This window comes from Amblyraja radiata, chromosome 21 (assembly GCF_010909765.2).
Source record: "Amblyraja radiata isolate CabotCenter1 chromosome 21, sAmbRad1.1.pri, whole genome shotgun sequence".
In the NCBI taxonomy this organism is placed as follows: Eukaryota; Metazoa; Chordata; class Chondrichthyes; order Rajiformes; family Rajidae; genus Amblyraja; species Amblyraja radiata.
Genome location: NC_045976.1, coordinates 42,518,336 through 42,537,938, shown reverse-complemented (window position 1 = coordinate 42,537,938; position 19,603 = coordinate 42,518,336). Strand labels below are relative to the sequence as shown.

The window sequence follows — 19,603 nt, the reverse complement described above, 5'->3', positions numbered from 1 at the left end:
CAGGCAGCATCTGTGGAGAATATGGATAGGTGACGTTTCACAGAGTGCTGGAGTAACTCAGCGGGTCAGGCAGCATCTGTGGAGAACATGGATAGGTGACGTTTTAGGTCGGGACTTTTCCCACGAAACGTCACCTATTTGCTTCCTCGAGAGATGCTGCCTGACCCGCTGAGTTACTCCAGCACTTTGCGTCCTGATTTGTAAACCACCATTTAATAGGAGCCTGAGGGGTAACTTTTATTTATCACAAAGGGTGGTGGGTGTATGGAACGAGCTGCCGGAGGAGGTGGTTGAGGCTGGGACTATCACAGCATTTAAGAACCATTTACACAGACAGGACAGGTTTAGAGGGAATGTGTCGGAAGGAACTGCAGATGCTGGTTTACACCGAAGATAGATACAAAGTGCTGGAGTAACTCAACCCCGAAACGTCACTCATTCCTTCTCCCCAGAGATGCTGCCTGTCCCGTTGAGTTACTCCAGCATTTTGTGTCTATCACAGGTTTAGAGGGATTTGGGCCAATTGCAGGTAAGTGGGACTAGTGTAGATGGGAGATGTTGGTCAGTGTGGGAAAGTTGGGCCGAAGGGCCTGTTTCCACGCTGTATCACTCTATCACTCTCTATCTGCAGTTCCCTGTTTCTACATTCATACTCTTGGATTGTAAGGTACCCAAGCAAAGTCTAGATACTACATAGATACATAGAAAATAGGTGCAGGAGTAGGCCATTCGGCCCTTCGAGCCTGCACCGCCATTCAATATGATCATGGCTGATCATCCAACTCAGTATCCCGTTCCTGCCTTCTCTCCATACCCCCTTATCCCTTTAGCCACAAGGGCCACATCTAACTCCCTCACTTGGAGTATTGTGTGCAGTTTTGGTCCCCTAATTTGAGGAAGGACATTCTTGCTATTGAGGGAGTGCAGCGTAGGTTTACAAGGTTAATTCCTGGGATGGCGGGACTGTCATATGCTGAGAGAATGGAGCGGCTGGGCTTGTATACTCTGGAGTTTAGAAGGATGAGAGGGTATCTCATTGAAACATATAAGATTATTAAGGGTTTGGATACGCTAGAGGCAGGAAACATGTTCCCGGTGTGGGGGAGTCCAGAACCAGGGGCCACAGTTTAAGAATAAGGGGTAAGCCATTTAGAACGGAGACGAGGAAACACTTTTTCACCCAGTAAGTTATGAGTCTATGGAATTCTCTGCCTCATAGGGCGGTGGAGGCCGGTTCTCTGGATGCTTTCAAGAGAGAGCTAGATAGAGCTCTTAAAAATAGCGGAGTCAGGGGATATGGGGAGAAGGCAGGAACGGGGTACTGATTGTGGATGATCAGCCATGATCACATTGAATGGCGGTGCTAGCTTGAAGGGCCGAATGGCCTCCTCCTGCACCTATTGTCTATTGTCTATTAAGAAAGAACTGCAGATGCTGGAAAAATCGAAGGTAGACAAAAATGCTGGAGAAACTCAGCGGGTGAGGCAGCATCTATGGAGCGAAGGAATAGTTGACGTTTCAGGTCAAGACATGGAAAGCATCTATGCAGCGAAGGAATAGGCGACGTTTCGGGTTGGGACCCTGAAGGGTGAGGCAGCATCTATGGAGCGAAGGAATAGGTGACGTTTCGGGTCGAGACCCTTCCGGGTCTCGACCCCGAAACGTCGCCTATTCCTTCGCTCCATAGATGCTGCCTCACCCGCTGAGTTTCTCCAGAACTTCTGTCTAGCCCCAAGAGCTCTAGGGGCTAGTGGAGTCAAGGGATATGGGGAGAAGGCAGGCACGGGTTATTGATAAGGGACGATCAGCCATGATCACAATGAATGGCGGTGCTGGCTCGAAGGGCCGAATGGCCTCCTCCTGCACCTATTGTCTATGTTTCTATGTTTCTACCAACTGGTTCTGTGTGAGGTCACATTCCGTGGGTAATTGAGTGTTCTGAGGACCACTGGCCAAATGACACAGTGAGTTATCTTAAGCTGGTGAAGAGATGGCTGTGCATTCACATGTGTTAATTGCAACGCCTCTTTGATGCTTCGAGCTGTGTGTGCGGTTTTTTTTAGTTTACAATGCCCCAACCCACAGGCGGGGAAAGAAGATATCCTGTTTTATGACTTGCAGCCGGAAATAACAAGACAAGCTTTTGATGTTTGCTGTCTCTAAAGCACTGTTTCTCTTTGCGGTAATGAGCGTGGATGGGAGCGATGTATTGTTACTTCCTGATGCAACCCACACAGTGAAGTATTTAAGCCGATGTCACCCTTTGATTCTTCCTACTCTGCAGTTTGCGAGTTTAAAACAAAATTGTGCGATGCCCGTCGAGTTAATATTAATTTATCCCATTCGTTAACCCCAGGGTGAGTTCTGAAGAATACAACTGTTTTACAGCTGCTACGGTCAGGCAAGCGCCACCACTGATTTTAAACAAGGGCGGCATTGTATTCAACATGGGAATGAACTGCAGATGCTGGTTCACACTGAAGATAGACACAAGATGCTGGAGTAACTCAGCGGGTCAGGCAGCATCTGTGGAGAACATGGATAGGTGACATTTCACAGAGTGCTGGAGTAACTCAGCGGGTCAGGCAGCATCTGTGGAGAACATGGATAGGTGACGTTTCACAGAGTGCTGGAGTAACTCAGCGGGTCAGGCAGCATCTGTGGAGAACATGGATAGGTGACGTTTCACAGAGTGCTGGAGTAACTCAGCGGGTCAGGCAGCATCTGTGGAGAACATGGATAGGTGACGTTTCACAGAGTGCTGGAGTAACTCAGCGGGTCAGGCAGCATCTCTGGAGAGAAGGAATGGGTGACATATTGGGCACACACATATATACACACACACACATATATACACACACACATATATACACACACACATACACACACACATACACACACACACACACACACCTCCCCTTCCATATCTTTGTGTGTTCCCCTCTCCCCTGACTCAGTGTGAAGAAGGGTCTCGACCTGAAACGTCACCTATTCCTTCGCTCCATAGATGCTGCCTCACCCGCTGAGTTTCTCCAGCATTTTTATCTACCTTCGATTTTTCCAGCATCTGCAGTTCCTTCTTAAACAGTTTGAGTATTTTAAACTGTTCGTCTCCACTCGCTGTCTAACTCCACCTATTGATCACCCTCTGTGTAAACAACTTCCTGACATCTGTCCTTAATCTGCCTTTTTACCACCGAGTTCTGGCAGGGATCTGAGTGTGAAGCTGCTCTCCATAGCCCCGTTGCGGTGACATTTCAGCAGTTCCTACGGGCTTGTGAAACCCAAGCCCCTGACGAGGATATCTGACGCCCGCCGATAGCTCTCGGTTTCTTTATACTTGCTCCAATGTTTATTTACTTGATGTCAACATCAGGGACCGCCATCATTCTCTGCCCCGACACTGTGGGTGGCACGGTGGCGCAGCGGGTAGAGCTGCTGCCTCACAGCGCCGGAGACCCGGGTTTGATCCCGACTAAGGGTGCTGTCTGTATGGAGTTTGCACGTTCTCCCCGTGACCTGTGTGGGATTTCTTCAAGATCTTCGTCAGCGGGTCAGGCAGCATCTGTGGAGAACATGGATAGGTGACGTTTCACAGAGTGCTGGAGTAACTCAGTGGGTCAGGCAGCATCTGTGGAGAACATGGATAGGTGACATTTCGAGGCGAGGCCCTTCGTCAGGCTGATTGTGGCAGGGTCGGGGGGGGAGGGGGGGGAGAAAGAGAGAGGTGGGAGTGGGACAAAGCCTGGCAAGTGATAGGTGGATACTTGAGAGGTTGTGAGGGTGGTGCTGGGACCGTGTCGACTCTAGCGTGCTGCCTCTTGTACTTGGGTACGATTGTGCCCATGTCTAGTGAGATTTTACTGAACTGAAGGCAACAATATCATTCCACTGTACTTCGGCAACTGAACCATCCTCTCACTAACTAGAGAACAGTCCTGACCTCCCATCTGCCTCATTGGAGACCTTTGAATTATCTTTAAGGTGGACAGAAATGCTGGAGAAACTCAGCGGGTGAGGCAGCATCTATGGAGCGAAGGAATAGGTGACGTTTCGGGTCGAGACCCTCCGGGTCTCGACCCGAAACGTCGCCTATTCCTTCACTCCATAGATGCTTTCCGGGTTTCGACCCGAAACGTCACCCATTCCTTCGCTCCATAGATGCTGCCTCACCCGCTGAGTTTCTCCAGCATTTTTGTCTACCTCCAGATTCAGGCACAGTTTCTTCCCGGCTGTTATCAGGCAACTGAACCATCCTACCACAACTAGAGAGCGGTCCTGAACTAAGATCTACCTCATTGGAGACCCTCGGACTATCCTTGATCGGACTTTACTGGCTTTACCTTGCACTAAACGTTATTCCCTTTATCCTGTATCTGTACACTGTGGACGGCTCGATTGTAATCATGTGTTGTCTTTCCGCTGACTGGTTAGCACGCAACAAAAGCTTTTCACTGTACCTCGGTACACGTGACAATAATACACTAAACTAAACTAATGTGACAAAAACTATTAGTACACCATTGAATCGATGATGGTCGGACAAAGGCCAAAGCTGAAAAGCTAAAGAGTGTGTGATAAGCAGGATAGAACATCCGAATCCCTCCGGTGAAAGATGTTTAGACTTTAGAGATACAGCGTGGAAAAACAGGCCCTCCGGCCCACCGAGTCCACGTGGACCAGCGATCTCCGCACACTAACGCTACCCTACACACACACCAATTTGCTGAAGCCAATTAAGCTACAAACCTGCACCTCTTTGGAGGGAGGGAGGAATCCGACGGAAACCCACGCAGGTCACGGGGAGAACGTGCAAACTCCGCACAGACAGCGCCCGTAGTCGGGATCGAACCCGGGTCTCTGGCGCTGTGAGGCAACAGCTCTACCCGCTGCGCCACCGTGACCCCCCTAAAGGGATTGGTCAACCAGATCAGACCACGATCCAGTTACTGAGACTAGCCTTTTATCATCCGTCTAGTTCCTTAATTTAATGATTAGGATTCCTCCACTGGCCAAACATGTCTCCGTGTCGATGGAGCAGAACGCCGGCTTCTAGGCCAGTTATTAACCACACTTTGCCGTATCATATTTTATCTCATTAAGTACAGTCTGACAAAGGTGCAGTCTCTTGTGGCAACTCCTGCTCTAACCATGGCGGAAAACTAGTGCAGATAGTGCCGTATAATTTATGTGCATTTTGATTCAATTTCAATAAAACAAACAGCAATTTACTTTAGACACATGGAAATGCAGGGAATGGTTTACTAAAATAGAGATAAAGCTGTTATCAGGCAACTGAACCATCCTACCACAACCAGAGAGCAGTCCTGAACTACTATCTACCTCATTGGTGACCCTCGGACTATCCTTGATCTAACTTTACCTTGCACTAAACGTTATTCCCTTTATCCTGTATCTGTACACTGTGGACGGCTCGATTGTAATCATGTATTGTCTTTCCGCTGACTGGTTAGCGCGCAACAAAAGCTCGATACACGCGACAATAAACTAAACTAAGCTTGTTGGAAACAAAATACAAAAGGATGTTTCCAACAGTGGGAGAGACCAGGACCAGAGGGCACAGCCTTAGAATAAAAGGATGTAGTTTAGTTTAGAGATACAGCGCAGAAACAGGCCCTTCGGCCCACAGGGTCTGCACCGACCTGCGATCCCCGCACACTAACGCTATCCTACTACACACACTAGGGACAATTTACACTTATACCAGCTAATCAACCTGGGCATATTTGGAATGTGGGAGGAAACCGGAGCACCCGGAGAAAACCCACGCAGGTCACGGGGAGAACGTACAAACTCCGTACAGACAGTGCCCGTAGTCGGGTTCGAACCCGGGTCTCTGGCACTGCAAGCGCTGTCGGGCAGCAACTCCACCACTGCGCCACCGAGTTAGAACATAGAATAGTACAGGACAGGAACAGGCCCTTTGGCCCACAATGTCCAGGCAGCATCTATGGAGAATAGGAATGGGTGACGTTTCGGGTCGAGACCCTTCTTCAGACTATACCCGAAACGTCACCCATTCCTATTCGTAGTGTGGATAGGGGAGAACCAGTGGATGTGGTGTATCTGGACTTCCAGAAGGCTTTCGACAAGGTCCCACATAAGAGATTAGTATACAAACTTAAAGCACACGGCATTGGGGGTTCAGTATTGATGTGGATAGAGAACTGGCTGGCAAACAGGAAGCAAAGAGTAGGAGTAAACGGGTCCTTTTCACAATGGCAGGCAGTGACTAGTGGGGTACCGCAAGGCTCAGTGCTGGGACCCCAGCTATTTACAATATATATTAATGATCTGGATGAGGGAATTGAAGGCAATATCTCCAAGTTTGCGGATGACACGAAGCTGGGGGGCAGTGTTAGCTGTGAGGAGGATGCTAGGAGACTGCAAGGTGACTTGGATAGGCTGGGTGAGTGGGCAAATGTTTGGCTGATGCAGTACAATGTGGATAAATGTGAGGTTATCCATTTTGGTGGCAAAAACAGGAAAGCAGACTATTATCTAAATGGTGGCCGACTAGGAAAAGGGGAGATGCAGCGAGACATGGTACACCAGTCATTGAAAGTAGGCATGCAGGTGCAGCAGGCAGTGAAGAAAGCGAATGGTATGTTAGCTTTCATAGCAAAAGGATTTGAGTATAGGAGCAGGGAGGTTCTACTGTAGTTGTACAGGGTCTTGGTGAGACCCCACCTGGAGTATTGCGTACAGTTTTGGTCTCCAAATCTGAGGAAGGACATTATTGCCATAGAGGGAGTGCAGAGAAGGTTCACCAGACTGATTCCTGGGATGTCAGGATTGTCTTATGAAGAAAGACTGGATAGACTTGGTTTATACTCTCTAGAATTTAGGAGATTGAGAGGGAATCTTATAGAAACTTACAAAATTCTTAAGGGGTTGGACAGGCTAGATGCAGGAAGATTGCTCCCGATGTTGGGGAAGTCCAGGACAAGGGGTCACAGCTTAAGGATAAGGGGGAAATCCTTTAAAACCGAGATGAGAAGAACTTTTTTCACACAGAGAGTGGTGAATCTCTGGAACTCTCTGCCACAGAGGGTAGTCGAGGCCAGTTCATTGGCTATATTTAAGAGGGAGTTAGATGTGGCCCTTGTGGCTAAGGGGATCAGAGGGTATGGAGAGAAGGCAGGTACGGGATACTGAGTTGGATGATCAACCATGATCATATTGAATGGCGGTGCAGGCTCGAAGGGCCGAATGGCCTACTCCTGCACCTATTTTCTATGTTTCTATAAAGTAGGAACGGGTACTGATTTTGGATGATCAGCCATGATCATATTGAATGGCGGTGCTGGCTCGAAGGGCCGAATGGCCTCTACTCCTGCACCTATTGTCTATTTGTGTTTACCTTCTCTAAAGTCTAAAGTAAACAGTTGGCTGCACAGACTAATTAGGTTTTTTACAAAACAACAATTTGATCTTCAGACTATGATAAAGTTCTTGTGTCTCTGACGGCTGAAGACCTGATCTGGGTTTCTGCATTCAATCAGACTCTGGTAACTCACTTTAGGAGACCTGTACTCTGCATAGCTGCCAGATAATGATCGTATAATTACATTTCATTGCAATTGTATTTGCATTTACAAAATGAATTGAAACCAGGACCCACAGAACTCTGCTCCCTTGAAGCTATCAACTTTTAAAAATAACTCGGCCTGGAGATTATTCGGCAGCGAGTGAAGCCTGTGTAATTTCACAGTGGGAATTATCCTCGCTGAGTTATCCTCAGAGACCAGGGACAGGTCAGCTGGTGATGGAGTGTTTCCACAAGGAATGTAGCTCGTCAATGTGTTTGTTTCAAAACCACTGCAGGAGGATGGACTGGCCATGTCATCATTCTTAGTTTGGATATCGACAAATAAATAAGGGGCCTTTAATTCTATGTGCTGTGTTCTTAACAGCAAAGGTTTCATTAACATCAAAACTTAAAAAAAGATTAGAAAGGACTGTGCTGTAATACAGAAATGTTAGTTGTTATTTACTGGTGTGTAGATTGTAAGTCATTAATCTTATCTGGCATGGTCAATGCTCCACTTTGGATCTGATCATAGGGCAATGCAAGGTCGACAAAAATGCTGGAGAAACTCAATCACTCAATCAACTTTTATTGTCATCTTGCAAAGCATCAATTGTACAGTACAAAATGAGAAGACGTTTCCCAGCGGGTGAGGCAGCATCTATGGAGCGAAGGAAATAGGCAACGTTTCGGGTCGAGACCCTTCTTCAAAGGAATAGGTGACGTTTCGGGTCGATACCCTTCTTCAGACATTTAGAGGATTGCAGGTAGACCAGAATGCTGGGGAAACTCAGCGGGTGCAGCAGCATCTATGGAGCGAAGGAAATAGGCAACGTTTCGGCCCTGGCACCGTGTTAAAGTAAAGATATTGTCATGCTGGAAAGGGTACAGAGAAGATTTACAAGGATGTTGCCAGGACTAGAGGGTGTGAGCTACAGGGAGAGGTTGAGCAGGCTGGGTCTCTATTCCATGGAGAAGAGGAGGATGAGGGGTGATCTTATAGAGGTGTACAAAATCAAGCGAGGAATAGATCAGTTAAATGCACAAAGGTAGACAGAAATGCTGGAGAAACTCAGCGGGTGAGGCAGCATCTATGGAGCGAAGGAATAGGCGACGTTTCGGGTCGAGACCCGGAAGGGTCTCGACCCGAAACGTCGCCTATTCCTTCGCTGCATAGATGCTTTCCATGTCTTGACCTGAAACGTCAACTACTCCTTCGCTCCATAGATGCTGCCTCACCCGCTGAGTTTCTCCAGCATTTTTGTCTACCTTCAATTTTTCCAGCATCTGCAGTTCTTTCTTAAACAAGCTAAATGCACAAAGTCTCTTGCCCAGAGTAGGAGAATCGAGAACCAGACCACATCGCCTAGGGTGAGGGGGGGGGGGGGGGGGGGGCAAGATTTACTAGGAGTAACTTTTTCACACAAAGGGTGGTGGGTGTATGGAACGAGCTGCCAGAGGAGGTAGTTGAGGCTGGGACTACCCCAACGTTTAAGAAACAGTTAGACAGGTACATGGATAGAACAGGTTTGGAGGGATATGGGCCAAACGCAGGCAGGTGGGACTAGTGTAGGTGGGACATGTTGGTCGGAATGGATGGGTTGGGCTGAAGGGCCTGTTTCCACACTGTATCATCTATGACTCATGTTCAGCACAGACATTGTGGGCCGAAGGGCCTGTACCTGTACCTGTGCTGCACTGTTTAATGTTCTTACCAGCAAAGGAATCATTAACGTTTAAACTGCAAAAAGGATTGTGCTGTGATCCAGAAATGATGAACTGGTGAGCAGGTTGTAAGTAATTGTTGTATCTGTCAGGCACAATACTGCAGCTGGATAATGATGCTGAACACAGGACAGTGTGCGTACATCAGCTGCTGCTTGCTAACTTTTTACGGTATGAATCCAGAGCTTATATATGGTGCTGCAGTAGAGCTACTGCCTTACAGGGATCCGGGTTCGATCCCGACTACGGATGCTGTCTGTACGGAGTTTGTACGTTCTCCCTGTGACCTGCGTGGGTTTTCTCCGGGTGCTCCGGTTTCCTCCCACACTCCAAATTCCCCACGGCAGTCCATTGACCGACTGGGCCGTGGCTGGGTGAATGATGAGTTGGGCCCCGGGTGCTGGACTGCACACAAAGCCCAGCCGGCGGGGCCAGCTGAGGAGTTTTGGCCCGGGGGCCGCGAGACGTCGCGCGCAAAGTCCGGCGCCCCGTCCAACTCGTGAACCGATGATCGGCCGTGAGAAGGAGGGGTGGTGGTGGTGTCAGCGGTGAGCGAAGGTCCGAAGGTCGGACAGCTGGCCGGGCTACCGAGCGACCGACGGGGCCACGGGCGAGGCGCTGATGCTGCTGCTGCTGCTGCTGCTGCACTCCATGGGCTGCACTACGTCGGGACGGGTGAGGCGGGGCCGGACGACCCGACAGTCCCCTCGACCCGAGTAGTGGCGGCCAAATACGGGACAAGGGCGGTCCCCTACGGGACAAACCAATTTAGCCCAATATATGGGATGTCCCGGCTAATACGGGACAGTTGGCAACCCTGCCTCCCACACCCCAATGACGACAGGTTTGTAGGTTAATTGGCTTCAGTGAAAATTGTAAATTGTCCCTAGTGTGTGTAGGATAATGTTAGTGTACGGGGATCGCTGGGCGGTGCGGACTCGATGGGCCGAAGGGCCTGTTTCTGTGCTTTATCTCCAAACTAAACCATAAACCTAAAGCTGCGTGGTTTGAAGGCAGCGTAAATTTGAGACAGAGTTTTGGGGGTATCTAGAAGAAATGGAAAAGCAAGTTTATCCGTGTGGGGAGTGCGATGGGAAGCGGGGTTTGTCGGAGAAGAAAATAGGAAGAAAGATTTGGTGACAAAAAGGAACTGCAGATGCTGGAATCTTAGGCAAAGCAGAAAGTGCTGGAGGAACTGAGTGGGTCAGGCAGCATGTGTGGAGGGAATGGACAGACGATGTTTCTAATCGAGACCCTTCCCCAGACTGTTCACATTCACCACCACTGACTTCTCAAAGTCGTATTTGTACGAGTTCTAGAGCTTCCTCTGGCCCCTCATTCCAGATACATGCTGCCCCTTGCGTGAAAGATTTGCCCCCGAGGCCCCTCCTGAATCTCTCACCTTCCGTGGGGGAGGGACAGAGTGAAAGGGAATGCAACGGTTACTTGAAATTACAGAAATCAATGTTAGAATGGGGGATCGTTTCGCTAAATACTAACTCCCCCTCCCACTGACCTTTCTGTCCTAGGCCTCCTCCACTGTCAGAGTGAGGCCCAGCGCAAACTGGAGGAACAGCATCTCATATTTCGCTTGGGCAGCCCAGCGGTGTGAACATTGACTTCTCTAACTTGAAGTAACCCTTGCATCCCCTCTCTCTCCCTCCCTCCCCCACCCAAGTAGTTGTACCAGCCTCAAAGTCGCCTTGTTGAGTTTCATTGTCTGTAACTCATTTTCACCCAGCCCACAGTTAACACTGTCCCGTCCCCTTTATCAGTGTTACTTTTTTTGCATATCTATCATTCATTTGATCGATATCTCTCGACATCACCATCTGTATCTCTCGTCTCCCTTTCCCCCGACTCTCCGTCCGAAGAAGGGTCTCGACCCCAATGCCTTTCCCCCAGAGATGCTGCCTGTCCCGCTGAGTTACTCCAGCTTTTTGTGCCTATCTTTGTCACAAACCAGCATCTGCAGTTCCTTCCGACACATAGTTGAGCCAAGTCATAAACCTGCACTCCCGGCTGATGTGGAGATCTGCCTGCTTGCTAAAGTTCTCAGTGGCGAACTTAAACCCTGCCTGGACAGTAACACAATCGCTCAACCACTCTGCCAAGGGGGGGATCGGGCATTCCTCAGATTCCCAACATCTTCATGAACCCAAACAAAGATAAGACAAGGGGAGGTCAGGTTTCTGTTTGACAATGGAGTATTGTGTGCAGTTTTGGTCCCCTAATTTAAGGAAGGACATTCTTGCTATTGAGGGAGTCCAGTGTAGGTTTACAAGGTTAATTCCCAGGATGGCGGGACTGTCATATGCTGAGAGAATGGAGTGGCTAGGCTTGTACACTCTGGAGTTTAGAAGGATGAGAGGGCATCTCATTGAAACATATAAGATTATTAAGGGTTTGGACGCGCTAGAGGCAGGAAACATGTTCCCGATGTTGGGGGAGTCCAGAAGGTTGAGAGGGGATCTTATTGAAACATATAAGATCTGAAGAAGGGTTTCAGCCCGAAAAGTTGCCTATTTCCTTCGCTCCATAGATGCTGCTGCACCCGCTGAGTTTCTCCAGCACTTTTGTCTACCTAAGATTATTAAGAGTTTGGACACATGTTCCCGATGTTGGGGGAGTCCAGAACCAGGGGCCACAGTTTAAGAATGAGGGGTAAGCCATTTAGAACGGAGACGAGGAAACACTTTTTCACACAGAGAGTTGTGAGTCTGTGGAATTCTCTGCCTCAGAGCAGGAACGGGATACTGATTGGGGATGATCAGCCATGATCACATTGAATGGCGGTGCTGGCTCGAAGGGCCGAATGGCCTACTCCTGCACCTATTGTCTATTGTCTACACAGGGGCTTTTTATTACCAAGCGTCGAACAGCAGACAGAAGTGACACAATCCCGCTGGTGTCGTCCAAAGCTGACACGAGTAGTCATGATAGTCAGGCATCTCTGGAGAGAAGGAATGGGTGACGTTTGCGGTCGAGACCCTCCTTCAGACCCGAAAAGTCGCCCATTCCTTCTTTCTAGAGATGTTATTTGACCCGCTGAGTTACTCCAGCTTTTTGTGCCTAACTTCGTTCTTTCTCAGCTTAAGAAAGCCTGTTCAGGGCGGCACGCTGGCACAGCGGTAGAGTTGCTGCCTTACAGAGTCAGAGACCCGGGTTCGATCCTGACCTCGGGTGCTGTCTATGTGGAGTTTGCACGTTCTCCCTGTGACCGCGTGGGTTTCTTCCAGTTGCCCCGGTTTCCCCCAACATCCCAAAGACGTGCGGGTTTGTAGGTTTAATTGCCCCCCTGTAAATTGCCCCCTAGTGTGTAGGGAGTGGGAGTGAGAAAGTGGGGTAACTAGTGTGAACGGGTCAGCACGGACTCGATGGGCCGAAGGGCCTGTTTCCGTGCTGTATCTCCAAACTAAACTAAATGAAACTATTTGACATTAACTGAGGCAATAGCGATTCCTACGCAAAATCGAAAGTCTGGAATTCCGGGGATATTTTCCGTTGTTTTCCCGGGAAGGGGCCAGGAATCTGCTCAGACGCAGCTGGAGAACGCAAGGCATCCGATTATCTCGGTGGTGAAGGAGGGTGATGAGGTGTGAACCGCTGGACTATCAGCTGATGTGTCAGCCCCTAATGACTGACCGCTAGTGTTAGAACCACACCACGCCCGCTCCATCGGTGACCTTGAGAAACATAGACAATAGTCGGCCATTCGGCCCTTCGAGCCAGCACCGCCGTTCAATATGATCATGGCTGATCATCCAAAATCAGTACCCAGGTTCCTGCCTTCTCCCCATATCCCTTGATTCCGTTAGCCCCAAGAGCTAAATCTAACTCTCTCTTGAAAACATCAAGTGAATCGGCCTCCACTGCCTTCTGTGGCAGAGAATTCCACAGATTCACCACTCTCTGGGTGAAAACTTTTTTCCCCATCTCAGTCCTAAATGGCCGACCCCTTATTCTTAAACTGTGTGACCCCTGGTTCTGGACTCCCCCAACATGGGGAACATTTTTTCTGCATCTAGCATGCCCAATCCCTTAAGAATTTTATATGTTTCTATAAGATCCCCTTTCATCCTAAATTCCAGTGAATACAAGCCCAGTCGACCCACAGCGAGAGTGTGGGTGACAGAGTGAAGCAGCTGTTTTAGTTTAGTTTAGAGATACAGCACGGAAACAGGCCCTCTGGCCCACCGAGTCCGCGCTGACCAGCGATCCCCCCGTACTCTGGTGCAGCGGTAGAGTTGCGGCCTACCCCCCTGTCCCACTTAGGAAACCTGAACGGAAACCTCTGGAGACTTTGTGCCCCACCCTAGGTTTCCGTGCGGTTCCCGGAGGTTTTTGTCAGTCTCCCTACCTGCTTCCACTACCTGCAACCTCCGGCAACCACCTGCAACCTCCGGGAGCCGCACGGAAACCTTGGGTGGGGCGCAAAGTCTCCAGAGGTTTCCGTTCAGGTTTCCTAAGTGGGACAGGGGCTTTACGGCACCAGAGATCCGGGTTCGATCCTGACTACAGGTACTGTCTGTATGGAGTTTGTGCGTTCTTCCTGTGACCTGCGTGGGTTTTCTCCGGGCGCTCCGGTTTCCTCCCACACTCCAAAGACGTTCAGGTTGTCGGTTAATTTGACTTCAGTAAAAATTGTAAATTGTCCCTACTGTGTGTAGGATAGTGCTAGTGTGCGGGGATCGCTGGTCGGCACGGACTCGGTGGGCCGAAGGGCCTGTTTCCACGCTGTTTCTCTAAACTAAACTAAACTAGGGATAATCTTTTGAAACTTGACCAAGCCAAGCAAAATAAACTAAACTAAACCGCACAGTAGAGCTGCTGCCTTACAGCGCCAGAGATCGACCCTGGGCTCAATCCTGACGTCAGTGCTGTCTGTACGTACGCATGGTGATAACATAATCTCAGCTAAATTAAAATAAAATTAAGCAAACTAAACCAATCCAAGCCAAGCCATTGAACGGACCGGGATGGAGATGTGTGTACTATGGAACAGGCTGGGCTTGTACACTCCGGAGTTGGATGAGAGGGAATCTCATTGAAACATATAAGATTATTAAGGGCTTGGACATGCTAGAGGCAGGAAACATGTTTCCGATGTTGGGGGAGTCCAGAACCAGGGGCCACAGTTTAAGAATAAGGGGTAAGCCATTTAGAACGGAGATGAGGAAACACTTTTCCACCCAGAGAGTTGTGAGTCTGTGGAATTCTCTGCCTCAGAGGGCGGTGGAGGCAGGTTCTCTGGATACTTTCAAGAGAGAGCTAGATAGGCCTCTTAAAGATAGCAGAGTCAGGGGATATGGGGAGAAGGCAGGAACGGGGTACTGATTGTGGATGATCAGCCATGATCACATTGAATGGCGGTGCTGGCTCGAAGGGCCGAATGGCCTACTCCTGCACCTATTGTCTATTGTCTATTGACAATTTACAGAAGCCAATTAACCTACAAACATTTCTTCGGCTAACGCAGCAAGCTTGTGCCAAAGTTAAACATCTACCTCTTTCCCCATTGATAAATAATGATGGCTGTTGACACAAACGTGTGGTCATTTCATTTGGACTTTGGCCACTGTAGATTAAATTGAATGGCGGTGCTGGCTCGAAGGGCCGAATGGCCTACTCGTGCACCTGTTGTCTGTTGCCTATTGTCTATTGACGTGTGCTTGTCTTGCAGTTGATGTGCTCCACGGTGCAGAAGGCCCTGTTTGAGGAAGAAGACCGGGTGAGGAAGCTGGTCAACAGGGTGGCCATGTTGGAGGGCCGCAACAAGCAGCTGAAGGACAAGGTCAAGCGGGTGAAGCGCACCCTGCGGCAGGTGAAGAAGAACACGCAGCGGGTGGAGCAGCTGAATAAGAAGCTGCTGGAGAAAGCTTCGAGCGGCGGTCGGAACCCCGACTACGCCAAGCCGGACTCTAACGTCGCCACGCTCAAAGGCTAACCCGCCACGCGGGGATCACCGGGCCAGTGATGGCCGGAGGAAGGGTCGCGACCCCAAACGTCACCCCTTCCTTCTCTCCAGAGATGCTGCCGGTCCCGTTGAGTTACGCCAGCGTTTTGTATCTGTCTACGGTAGCAATCACTTTGTCCGTCCGCCGATATACTCAAGCTAACACTAGAGGTGCGGGCCATTTCAGTTAGCACGGTCACTCCACACTTGCTCTACAATAGACAATAGACAATAGGTGCAGGAGTAGGCCATTCGGCCCTTCGAGCCAGCACCGCCATTCAATGTGATCATGGCTGATCTTCCCCCAATCAGTACCCCGTTCCTGCCTTCTCCCCATATCCCCTGACTCCGCTATCTTTAAGAGCCCTATCTAGCTCTCTCTTGAAAGCATCCAGAGAACCTGCCTCCACCGCCCTCTGAGGCAGAGAATTCCACAGACTCACCACTCTCTGTGAAAAAGTGTTTCTTCGTCTCCGTTCTAAATGGCTTACCCCTTATTCTTAAACTGTGTGGCCCCTGGTTCTGGACTCCCCCAACATCGAGAACATGTTTCCTGCCTCTAGCGTGTCCAAGCCTTTTACAATCTTATATGTTTCAATGAGATTCCCTCACATCCTCACAAACTCCAGAATATACAAGCCCAGCCGCACTCCATTCTCTCAGCATATGACAGTCCCGCCATCCCGGGAATTAACCTTGTAAACCTACGCTGGACTCCCTCAATAGCAAGAATGTCTTTCCTCAAATTAGGAGACCAAAACTGCACACAATACTCCAGATGTGGTCTCACTAGGGCCCTGTACAAACTCCCCAAACCACTCCGCAACAGCCTTGCGGCCTCAATCCTTACGGCAGAGAGGAAAGGAAAGCTGGAGAATCTAACTGCTCACTGTGTAAACCATTATTTTAATTAGGCCACTTTGTGTTAACCTTGCTGCAAGGCAGTGCATCCAGCATCCATCTTTTATTCCTTGCAATCAAGAAAATAAACGTTGCAATTAGTGTTGGTGTGGGCACACTGCAGCTGTCCACACGCTTCTGTGATAAGTTCATAAGCGATAGGAGCAGGATTAGGCCATTCGGCCCATCAAGTCTAATCCACCATTCAATCATGGCTGATCTATCTCTCCCTCTCAACCCCTTCTCCCCATAATCCCCGACTCCCACACTAATCAAGAATCTATCTATCACTGCCTTAAATATATCCACTGACTTGTGGCCTCCACAGCCGTCTGTGGCAAAGAATTCCACAGATTCACCACCCTCTGACTAAAGAAATTCCTCCTCATCTCCTTCCTAAAGGAACGTCCTTTAATTCTGAGGCTGTGCCCGCTAGTCCTAGACTCTCCTCCCTCTCCACATCCACTCTATCCAGGCCTTTCACTTGTTTCAGTGAGGTGTCCTCTCATCTTTCTAAACTCCAGCGAGTGCAGGCCCAGTGCCGACAAACGCTCATCATATGTTAACCCACTCATTCCTGGGATCATTCTCTAACTGAGTTCGTTAGTCTGCAGAAAGTGCGTAGTTTGTCTGCTCTCTCCGACAGCTTTCCCTGGACTTATATGTCACGTCTACAACAAATATAATTTTTGAAAACATTTTATATCGAAGGAATTATCTAGCGTTGTATCACCACCCCAACGAGTTTGGGGATCACAATCTACATTTTATTTCCTCAGCCTTATGCAGAATGTTGTCTTATATATTTCAATAAAAATATATACTTTGCTAATTATTCTCTGTCTGATGATGGGTAAACCGCAAGGTCTTGTTTTCCTATTTTAAACCAGAAATGAATAAATAAGTTAGAAAGAAGGAACTGCAGATGCTGGTTAATACACAAAAGAGATGCTGCCTCACAGCGCCAGAGGCCCGGGATTGATCCCGACTACGGGTGCTGCCTGTACGGAGTTTGTACCTTTTCCCCGTGACTGTGTGGGTTTTCTCCGGGCGCTCCGGTTTCCTCCCACACTCCAAAGACGTGCAGGTTTGTTGGTTAATTTGACTTCAGTAAAAATTGTAAATTGTCCCTAGTACGTCTAGGATAGTGTTAGTGGCCCATCAAGTCTACTCCGCCATTCAATCACGGCTGATCTATCTCTCCCTCCTAACCCCATTCTCCTGCCTTCTCCCCGCAACCCCTGACACCCGTACTAGAGTCAAGAATCTGTCAATCTCTGCCTTAAATATATCCACTGACTTGTGGACTCCACTGCCGTCTGTGGCAAAGAATTCCACAGATTCACCACCCTCTGACATGTCACATTTGAAGCTGAAGTATGAATCAATAAATCAAGGGGCAATCTTTTCACACAGAGGGTGGGTGGGTGCCTGGAACCCGCTGCCAGGGGTGGGGGTGGAGGCAGATACGATAGTGGTGTTTAAGAGGCTTTTAGACAGGCACGTGGACATGCAGGGAATGGAGGGATACGGATCACATCCAGACAGAGGGGATTATGTCCAGCACGGACATTGTGGGCCGAAGGGCCTGTTCCTGTGCTGGACTGTTCTGGGCTCAAACCTCCATTGCAAAATTGGCAGACAGGATTACAGAATAGTTAGGAACAGACTGAATGAAAGGAAGTTTGGGATTTATAGTGTAATGAATGTATAATCCACGGGACATCAAATTAAGCCAGACAATAAATGAATGTGAAATTGCTAACGTTTTATTATGAGTTGACAAAGTTATTGGATTTTTTCTACATGAATCCAGGCCAACAGCTGTTGCCCAAGACGATAAACATTTCCCCAAACTTCTCTAAAGACACACGACAAGCACATTAGCGGCAGCGGGTAGAGCTGCTGCCTCACAGCGCCAGAGACCCGGGTTCCATCCCGACCACGGGTGCTGTCTGTACGGAGTTTGCACGTTCTCCCCGTGACCTGCGTGGGTTTTCTCCGAGGTCCTCGGTTTCCTCCCACACTCCAAAGACGTACAGGTTTGCAAGTTAATTGGCTTGGTGTATATAAAAATTGTCCCTAGTGGGTGTAGGATAGTGTTAGTGCACGGGGATCGCTGGTCGGGGTGGACTTGGTGGGCCGAAGGGTCTGTTTCTACACTATGTCTCTTAAAAACGAACAAAAAAAAACTGGCAACACTTATTTCATTTATCTGGCACCTTCAACCTGAGTTTTGTTTTGAGTTTAGCTCAATTCTGGAGTACCGGCATGTCTGAAAAGTTCACCGTCATTATTTAGTTCTCCAGCAACTTGGCACACAGTTTATGAATTAAGAATATCATTATATGTGTGTAAAAAAGAACTGCAGACAGACACAAAATGCTGGAGTAACTCAGCGGGACAGGCAGCATCTCTGGAGAGAAGGAATGGGTGACGTTTCGGGTCTGAGGAAGGGTCCCGACACGAATTGTCGGCCATTCTTTCCCTCCATGGATGCTGCCTGTCCCGCTGAGTTACTCCAACATTTTAGACAATAGGTGCAGGAGTCTGTGGAATTCTCTGCCTCAGAGGGCGGTGGAGGCCGGTTCTCTGGATACTTTCATTAGAGAGCTAGATAGGGCTCTTAAAGATAGCGGAGTCAGGGGATGTGGGGAGAAGGCAGGAACGGGGTACTGATTGTGGATGATCAGCCATGATCACATTGAATGGCGGTGCTGGCTCGAAGGGCTGAATGGCCTACTCCTACACCTATTGTCTATTGTCCATTGTTCATTGCAAGATGCTTTGCACTTTAGACTAATGACATTCTTTTGGTGAAGGCTTGCAGCCTGACTCCTGAAATGTTTCTCTGGTCTCTCGAGTTTCCCCACACTGGTATAACTCGATGCCTGGTTGGTTTCTAGTAACCCATATCTTCATTACATTAATAGCTTCCACATTAACCCTGAATAGTGAAACCAGAAGCTAAGATGTGCCCTCGGTAAATAATAATGGACTGGCCACTTAGCACATGCTTCCGCCCGCTACACTTGAATGCAGGTGCTTTTAGAATTATATTTTTGGGGTCGAAGCCAATTTGAGTTTTATTCGTGGGCACTCAGGTTTTTTAGTTGAGTTGAGTTTAGTTTAGTTTAGACAATAGACAATAGGTGCAGGAGTAGGCCATTCAGCCCTTCGAGTCAGCACCGCCATTCAATGTGATCAGAGGGCGGTGGAGGCCGGTTCTCTGGATACTTTCAAGAGAGAGCTAGATACGGCTCTTAAAAATAGTGGAGTCAGGGGATATGGGGAGAAGGCAGGAACGGGGTACTGATTGGGGATGATCAGCCATGATCACATTGAATGGCGGTGCTGGCTCGAAGGGCCGAATGGCCTACTCCTGCACCAGAGATGCTGCCTGTCCCGCTGAGTTACTCCAGCATTTTGTATCTATCTTCGGTGTGAACCAGCATCTGCGGTTCAATAGA

The 19,603-nt window shown here is 48.9% G+C and overlaps 1 protein-coding gene across 1 annotated transcript in view; it reads left to right on the top strand.

The window, feature by feature from the left end:
• The window catches only part of ccdc3 (coiled-coil domain containing 3), a 30,174-nt gene extending 13,122 nt beyond the window's left edge, over nucleotides 1-17,052 (top strand). The window contains exon 3 of the mRNA XM_033040193.1: nucleotides 14,961-17,052. Within this exon, the coding sequence (XP_032896084.1) occupies nucleotides 14,961-15,224 (264 nt within the window). The 3' untranslated portion in view covers nucleotides 15,225-17,052. The remainder of the gene's footprint in view (nucleotides 1-14,960) is intronic.
• Nucleotides 17,053-19,603: the final 2,551 nt, after the last annotated feature.